This window comes from Berghia stephanieae, chromosome 9 (genome assembly GCF_034508935.2).
Source record: "Berghia stephanieae isolate SIO BIC M18660-M18661 chromosome 9, UCSD_Bste_1.3, whole genome shotgun sequence".
NCBI classification, from domain to species: Eukaryota; Metazoa; Mollusca; class Gastropoda; order Nudibranchia; family Aeolidiidae; genus Berghia; species Berghia stephanieae.
In genome coordinates, this window is record NC_088368.1 from 15065839 (window position 1) to 15074858 (window position 9020).

Consider the following 9020-nt stretch of genomic DNA (forward strand, 5'->3'; position numbering starts at 1 on the left):
AGCTTTGGCTTTCAGCTATTTAAAAAGAAAAGAAGCCTCATATGGTTTCTATACTCATGTATATCACAGGTTTTTAATTGATTAATGTATAATGTTCACAAAAGATGTTTTAAAACCATCAATTAAAAATTACTCTACATTAAGGAAACTAAGAGAATAAAGTGGCTGGAATGTGTGATTAAAAATAAATACATTTAAAATTCTTTAAATTTAGATTGATCGTTGGTGCAAAATGTTGATTGGTTATCACCAGATCTAACCAACCCTGCTACCCAGTCACTGCTGGTTGGATGGGAGGGGCGAGGGGTCCAAAAAAAAAAAAAAAACCTGCCTGCATCTAGGATTGAACCCAGTCTCTTTATTTTGTCAGGTAGGTGCTCTACAGTTGAGCTATTTGGATTCTCACTTTATGAGTTAATTGTAAACATATTTCCCCGAAGAGACGGACAAGAAATGGATCATTTTGCCTTTAGTTACAGAAAATAACACACCCCCCCCCCCCCCCTCCTCAAACTATAAAAATCTAAAATTCAATCATAGCTTTTATCTCCTGTCTTGTTCCAATCGCTGTGCATGAGGGATTAGCCATGATATAGATAAGGAGAGAACGACACGATTGTCTTGATCCGTGTCAATTTACTGTCCTCGTACTGTCAAGATAACACATAATCCCTATCTTCACGCTGCATATCTGACTTTATTTTTATCTATTAATAATCTCAACTGACCTCCCCCAAACCCCGTCTCACGCCTCAGCAGTAATATCTGCACTACAGTATAATTTGGATATACAGACATTCAAGGAATTGGGGTTCTCTCAGGTTAAGCATATTTCGGTTTAAGCATAGGAACTGACAATTCAATTCAATTCAAATATTTATTTATTGTCGGCATTTAAAAAATGTTAGTAGATAATGTAAGTCAGGCTAATAGAAGCCTTTGGCCGACATATAATCAGGAGAAAATCGATGACATGATGACAATTTTGGGAGTAGGCACTGTTGTAAGATAGAAAAAGATATGAAAATGTGTGTCTGGCACTGTTTCTTGCTCACTTTTTCAAGTGCTCACTCACGAGCACTACAGTTGCCTATTTCTACTTATCTAGTCTAATTGCATTTATTATGTCGGACTTCAAACGATTATCGTATGCGTTGGAAAAGTGTCATAAAATACACTGATTTCACTTCTTAACCTGACGAGTGAAAGAATCAATCTTGGGATGTTTGAAGGTTATATGCTAATGTAGATCACTTTTCAAAACGAAGAATTCTACCTGTTATTAAATCAATGGGAGCAATATTTTCGTTTCAGCAGCAATACCATGTGATAAAGTATGGAGATTAACGCTTTTGGAAAAAAAAAAAAAGAGGGGGGGGGGGGGGGGGGACGAAAAAAATATCTAATAGGTATTTTTGGTTTAAGCGTTTTTCATTGTATTGGTAATCATAACTTACTTCAAAACAAAACAATCTGTCCTTACCAGGTTAGATAACGCTTCAAATTCTAATTGCCAAACGTATGTGTTGTGACACCAAAGCTTCATTTTCAACGTTTTATTTTTGAATCTAATGTCTTTATACAACTCAGGAATCGAACCTAAACATTCGTAGAACTACGGATGTTTCGTAGTAGCTGGCTGGTCTGAATGATGAAAATGAACAATGAAATGCGTTTGTTTGAAAGTACTTCCATTAGATCAATGAGCTCGTAACAATTTAGGTTATTAGACCTGCAAATACGTCCACGTCCAATCTTATAACTTCTTTTATAATACGTTCTCTTTGCAATCAAAATATTTCTCCTATATTATAATAGTATTATGGTCTTCACTTGAATTTTGAGAGTTTCATACGTGTCCTAGCGAATGCGCAAAACAGATACCTAGGAATACCCATATAATATAATATTATAACCAAACCTCGGTTTTGAACCAGACCCACCTGCTTCCTTTATAATGCTACTTTTTTTGGTTCTAATCAAATGATTGAATGACGTAAAGCGCATAAAATTCAGAATAAATACGGAAACAATACTATTTACAACAGTAAGTCACGTGTTTTAATTCGGAAATCAAGGGCATTCCACTAAACAACGTAAGGTTGGATTATACCAGTGCCATTGTTTCTCATTTTCTCTTTCCCTCTGATACAACGAGATTAGAAGAGCAAAAGGTTATATTTCGTTATATCCAAGATCCCGTAGAATGGAACCGATACTGACTAGAAAACAAAGAAAAATTTTGTTTAACATTTGATTACAGGCATTTGCTTAGCCCGGCTATTTTCTAAATCTGTATGAACAACCCATGTTCACGTTGGCTGTTTTGACTAATTCAGCTTTGGCGGGCCAGTGTATTAAATCAATAGCTTCTAGTCTACTGGGTACCTCAACAAACAATTTATTCTATAGTTAAAAAGAATAACACCATCACCAACTACGCGCGACGACGTCGATTATCATGATAATAATAATAACAATGATGATGATGATAATGACGATGATCATAATAATAATAAACATGACAGTAGTAATAATTTCAACCTGCTGTTTAAATTAGAAACCTTTAACTATTATACGATTTTAGAGGCACATTTCGTTATTTCGCCTATTCAAATCGAGGACAAGAAGTTACAAAATGGAAAGCCCGAAATAGGGAGATTTTCGCTACAACGCATGCCTTTAAAATTCTTTGTTCGTTTTAACCGGTTTAAATGTTTATCTGCAATATGATGAAAACAATGTAATCCATGGGATTTCCCCTATTTGTCTTGGCTTCCTTTATTGATGTGTTATTTAAAGATACCCTTGTTATTTAACCCGTCCCAAATCAAGATTTGTAATAACTCATTATCACATTTTCAACGAAAGCCACTTCAAAGCTAAAGTAATGGAATCTCCGTAATCGGGAAATATCTGTCATGTATTATTATAATCCCAATCAGCCAAATATCCCGATTAAAAAGAATTATTGGAATTTCGATATTAATGTTGCGTTGAAGTATTATTCCTTTTTTACCACATTGATTGAGACAATAGTCATATGTGGAGTGACAATATGTATTGGATTAAGACTAAGGCATAGTGTTTTCATTTCATTCCTCAGGGGAAAGTATGCTAACAAAATCATTTAAGTTGATGTTGGGTTCGTGCCGATTATTCAATAAAACGACGTGAATAGAGTAAAATAATGTTTATGATGATGATGAAAAGATAATAATGATGATGATAATAATAATAACAATAATAATTATGATAATAATGATAATAATAATCACTATCACAATCATCATCATTATCACATAAAATAACGACGACGACGATGATAATGATGATGACCCCCCCCCCCCCCCAAATAAATAAATAAAAATGTATCTAACAAACTTGAGCTGCATTTCCCCGACTTGAGGTTCATAATTTTACAAATCATGTACATCTGTCAAAAAACAATTCTTTTGGGTTTCGTTGTAATTTGCTAACTTTTATTTAATAACAGGATTCCGAATTCAAGGTCTAACAATCTTGATAAATTACATCGTGACGGTCAATATGTATTCAAATCCTGGTGTTGTTGATCTTGTGATACGAGTATTACATAGTAGGAATTTTAGAAAATTGAAGTGAATATTGAGGGTTCTTGATTTTGTTTGATTTCTATAATAATCTCCCCATGTTTTCACGTGACAAAATAAATTGAAATCTGTGATTGATCAATATATATATTATTGATTTATTTATCTTTGATTCCTTTTCACATTAGATTTAGTGGGTGGTTGGATGGGAGCATCACCCTTGAATCATATACCTATGATGTTCGCATGGGTGTACGATCCGATAGTGATGTCGTTTCTTCTTCTCTTTACTAGCCTATCCTGCTTCTTTGGTTTGTGATTGTATTTTTGACAGGGATATTTTTTTTCTGTAAATCTTCTGCCTGTTGGTTCTTGGTTATTTATAATTTAGCTTATGATATCTTTAGGTTATGATTTTGATTGACATTTGTACTATTTTTGTTAGATTGCTTGTTTTTTTTGTTTCAGCGGTCTCTCATATAACCTCAATTGTGTTGGAAGAGACCTAAAGCAACAACAAACAAAACAAACAAACAAACATTAGATTTATCTAATTTTTATTTCTATCTGGTGCTTTCTGACATGATTCATTTATATTGGGTTTTTTTCTCTTATAATCTTATTAATCAGTAATTGATTTTTTTTAAACGTTTGTGTCTAGTTTTTGTTTTATTTTGATGCGTGTTTTTGTTTGGTTAGCCTTTGGTGTGTTATCTTTTATGGTTAGTCTTTGATATGTTTTCTCATAGGGTTAGTCTTTGATGTGGTATGTGGTTAGTGTTTGATGTGTTTTCTTAAATTGCTGTGTTTTCTTATATTATGGTTCGTCTTTGATGTGTTTTCTTATGTGGTTAATCTGCAATGTGTTTTCCTATGTGGTTTAAATGTTATGTGTTTTCTTGTGTGGTTAAAATTATATATGTTTTCTTGTGTGGTTAAAATGTTATGTTCTCTTGCGGGGTTAAAATGTTATGTGTTTTCTTGCGGGGTTAAAATGTTATGTGTTTTCTTGCGAGGTTAAAATGTTATGTGTGTTCTTGCGGGGTTAAAATGTTATGTGTTTTCTTGCGGGGTTAAACGATGGTGTTTTTTCATGTGGTTAAACATCGTTCTCTATTTATGTGTTAAACTTCGACGTCTTTTCATAAATGGTCAAATCAAGTTGTCTTTGATTATCGTTATAATCATATTATTTGAATATTATAAAACAGACCGTGTTGATTCTCTGGTCGGATTTGAGTACATTTATTGTCGGAAAATAAAATAAACATTGCCAGTTAGATTTCAATGAGAAACAATTTCCACAAAGCGGAATGACAATTAATCGCACATTTTGAAACCTCGTCCATCCATCAATGACCATTGATCAATAAAGATGATAGTTTACAGTTCTAAAGCACGGGTTCTTTACACAATTCTTTTCTTAATTGGTAGGTACATTTTCTTATCAGAGTTGTTTTTTTTTAAATCCTCTGACGACTACTAAAATGAAAAAAAAAACAAAAATGAATATAACAGCTTCAAAAACAAACAAAAAAGAACAAAAATACCAAACACGGAACGTTTCGGGCTCAAAACCCTTCTTCAGCCTACAACAACAATAAAAAAACAATTAAAACATGAATATTACTTAAAAACCCAGATAGATGACGGGTTGATTTTTTTTTTCTCTCTGTCGTCTACTGGGTTTTCAAGTAATGTATTTATGTTTTAATTGGGTTTTTTTTTTGTTGGCTGAAGAAGGGTTTTGAACCGAAAACATTCATTGTATGGTATTTTGTTTCTTTTTTTTTTGGAAGCTGTTATATTCATTTTTGTTTTTTACTTTTTACAACCTACAGCTTCTATCAGCTTAGTATCACTTTCACAATTACTATTTATATCTCATCACCAATGATTGTTATTCTCATCACTTATTATACTTATACATTTTCATGGCCAGTTGAAAATAAAATCGAATTATTGTTCAGTGGCTTGATACCAGTGGGCACTCGTTAACTTAATACTGATGAAAATAATGAAGATGATGATGATGATGATGATGATGATGATGATGATGATGATGATGATGGTGGTGGTGGTGGTGGTGATGATAATGATGATGATGATGAAGATGATGATGATGATGATGATGATGATGATGATGAGGAGGAGGATTATGATGATGATGATGATGATGATGATGATGATGATGATGATGATGATGATGATGATGATGATAGTAACATCACCCCTATCAACACCACCACATAAATAACAACAGCAACAATAACAACAACAGCAAAGACACAAACAATAGTAATACCGAATATTAAATGACTACATTAAATTATGCCTTCTATTTCACATGCTCCTTTCAGTTATCCCAGACTATTTGATACTACAAGTTGAATCTTCTCGTCTCCACGGTAAGTTTGTTTATCCCGAAAAATAAACATATCTGACAGATGTTCAGAGTAAAATGATCAAAGTGCACATATTTGAGGGCTGATAGCCAAGTGTAGAAAAATACAGACTTTTAACATTTTTGTTGTGGGTAATTAATTAAAGTTGGTTTGGTTGAGAGTATTTCCATGACAATGATGAGACATTTATGTGATTGCATTATGTCGTCTCCAACTAAAAGTTGTGATTTAGACCCCTTAAATACTGCCATTTAAAAAAAAATCATTGATGTAATTTTAACACCATTTACATGTATTGTTAATAATTCGTTGCAGTCAGGTGCTGTACCAGACATTTACAAAGTTGCCCATGTCAAACCCCTTTTGAAAAAACCTGATCTCGATAAAGAGAACTTAAAAAACTATCGCCCTGTCTCTAATCTTCCTTTTCTCTCTAAGATCTTAGAAAAGCTTGTTTTGAAACAATTACTGTCTCATCTTAAAAATAATTGTCTTGAAGAAAAATTTCAGTCTGCTTATAGGCAACATCATTCGACGGAAACCGCACTTGTTAGGGTTGTTAATGATCTCCTCTCTGTTATAGACAATGGTTCATGTTCTTTGCTGAATTTGCTTGACCTATCGTCTGCTTTTGATACTATTGATCACAATCTTCTTCTCAAACGTCTTGAAATTACTTATGGCGTGTCTGGTGCAGCGCTTGATTGGTTTAGGTCATATTTGTTCAATCGTAAACAGATTATTACGGTGGATGAATATAGATCGGAGGAAATCTTTCTTGATTGTGGGGTTCCCCAGGGTTCAGTACTTGGACCCGTTCTTTTTGTTTTGTACGTTGGCCCTCTGTCTAAAATCATCAGAAGTTATGGTCTGTCTTACCATCAATACGCTGATGATACGCAATTGTACTGCGTTTCCAATACGAGAAATTTACAAGAAGTATCAGCCAATAGTAAAAATTGTATCCAAAGTGTTAAGAAATGGATGAATGAGAACAGACTGAAACTGAATGATGATAAGACGGAGGTGCTGTATGTGGGGAACAGGAAGTGGAAAAGTGAAACAGATTTGAAGTTGGGGGATGCCTCTATTCAAATTGTTGACAAAGTGAAAAACCTTGGCACATTCTTAGACTCTGAACTGTCGATGGAGCATCAGGTTAATAATTTGGTTAGATCTCTCTTTTTCCAACTAAAAAAGATTGCTTCCATTAGACGGTTCATATCTGAGGATGTGACCAAGCACCTGGTTGTGTCCCTCGTACTATCGAAATTGGATTATTGTAATGCTCTGTTGTTTGGCGTTTCGCAATACAATCTGAAACGTCTTCAGATTGTCCAAAACAGCGCTGCCAGACTAGTATTCATGAAGCGTAGGTGCGACTCTGCCGGACCTCTACTTCATGACCTGCATTGGCTGCCTGTTGGGAAAAGAATTAAATTCAAAGCTTGTGTTTTAGTGTATCGTTGTCTTGAAGGTACTGCCCCTTCCTACCTTTCAGAACTAATTGAAAGATATTCAAAACCCCGCCCCTTACGTTCGGCCAGTGATTCCACAAAACTAGTTGTCCCTCGAATTCGGAAAAATGCTGGAATGAGATCCTTTTCTCATTTCGGACCCTCTATTTGGAACGCCTTACCGCAGAGCATTCGTGAAAAAGAATCTTTGTCTATTTTTAAACGTTCCCTTAAAACATATTTGTTTCGATTTTAGTAGATGGTATGAGAAGCAAGATAGGTTTGGTTTGTGTTGTGTGTTGTGTTGTGTGTGTGTGTATGTGTGTGTGTGTGTGTGTGCTTGTGTGTGTGAATGAGTATGTTTCAGCCAAAGTAATTTGTAATTTAAGCGCTTAGAGTCTGGTGTCTCGGAGTTATAGCGCTATATAAGTTTTCAGCATTATTATTATTATTATTATTATTTGGTTCTACTTTTTGTTGTTTTTAAAAAATTGATTCCCCCGTGTCCTACATTTTTCATTGGTGCTTGATAGTGATGGATCTGAAGTGTAGTAAAACTCATGAATACAAAAACGTACAAGAGAAGAAAAAATATATTCAATAACACTATCAGTTTTTTGACATTGTGCAGCCTGAAAAAAATCTTATTAAAGTTTTATGATTAAAATGTGACCTTCCTCTCGAAACGGTATTCTTCCGTACATGCCAATTCAATCATTTTGTCAACGACAGTTCAAGCCGTCGTATCAGAGAGCATCAATTATGATTAATTCACACATAAGTTGAATGCACGTTAAGTGGCTTATCTAAGTACATGATTCTGAGACTGCTTAATTTTTTTTAACAAATTCATCCATCCATTAAATGACCTTTGGCACGGTACCCATTAATTTATTATGTGGTTATTTTCCAGCTTCTTTCTGCAGACACTGCGACTCCTTTAACGCAATACAGGGGGATGACTGCTATGTGTCTTCTAACAAAAACCACGTTGTGGCCTCGGGGTCTGAGCCCAATTGTATTATTAGATATACGCTAACACCCCACGGGCTGCATGTATATAAAGGGTGAGTGAGAAATGTGGTTTTTACTCTCTCTCTCTCTCTCTCTCTCTCTCTCTCTCTCTCTCTCTCTCTCTCTCTCTCTCTCTCTCTCTCTCTCTCTCTCTCTCTCTCTCTCTCTCTCTCTCTCTCATACACCACCGACACAACGACTCGCAAAAATCTGTTCCGATTAAGCGGCATCCCAAAAGTCAAAGCCGTTAATGTGACGATTTCGATATGCACATACGCGCATTTATATTTGTGATGTTCAAGGATGTCCATATTGGCCATTTGTTTTCATCTGTCTTTTTCATGCATCCAACCTCACCATTGTCTTTTTACCTTATCCAAATTCAAATTTTAACATTTTTACTTACACCATTCAGAAAATCTGACGACATCACGTGTGCCCGAGAATTTAATCCTTCCTGCCCGATGGGTATCCATGGCAACTCTTACCAAGCTCTGACGTCAATTTCCAACCTGCCAATCGGAACCGTTTGTTGCTACTGCTGCCAAGCCCCTGACCTTCACCATATTTAC

General features: G+C 34.9%; 1 protein-coding gene across 24 annotated transcripts in view; it reads left to right on the forward strand.

The window, feature by feature from the left end:
- Positions 1-3534: 3534 nt before the first annotated feature.
- Positions 3535-9020, forward strand: part of LOC144979754 (uncharacterized) — an 18559-nt gene continuing 13073 nt past the window's right edge. The window contains exons 1-5 of one of the 24 annotated variants that reach the window (XM_078926744.1): positions 3535-3620; positions 4784-5002; positions 5933-5980; positions 8348-8501; positions 8864-9020. The exon at positions 8864-9020 is cut by the window's right edge and continues 196 nt beyond it. In XM_078926744.1, the coding sequence (XP_078782870.1) occupies positions 4948-5002; positions 5933-5980; positions 8348-8501; positions 8864-9020 (414 nt within the window). In that variant the 5' untranslated portion in view covers positions 3535-3620; positions 4784-4947. Of the gene's footprint in view, positions 3703-3742; positions 3884-4243; positions 4451-4734; positions 5003-5932; positions 5981-8347; positions 8502-8863 lie in introns of those variants that run through there. The other 23 variants (XM_078926745.1, XM_078926751.1, XM_078926754.1 and 20 more) reach the window with 23 other exon arrangements.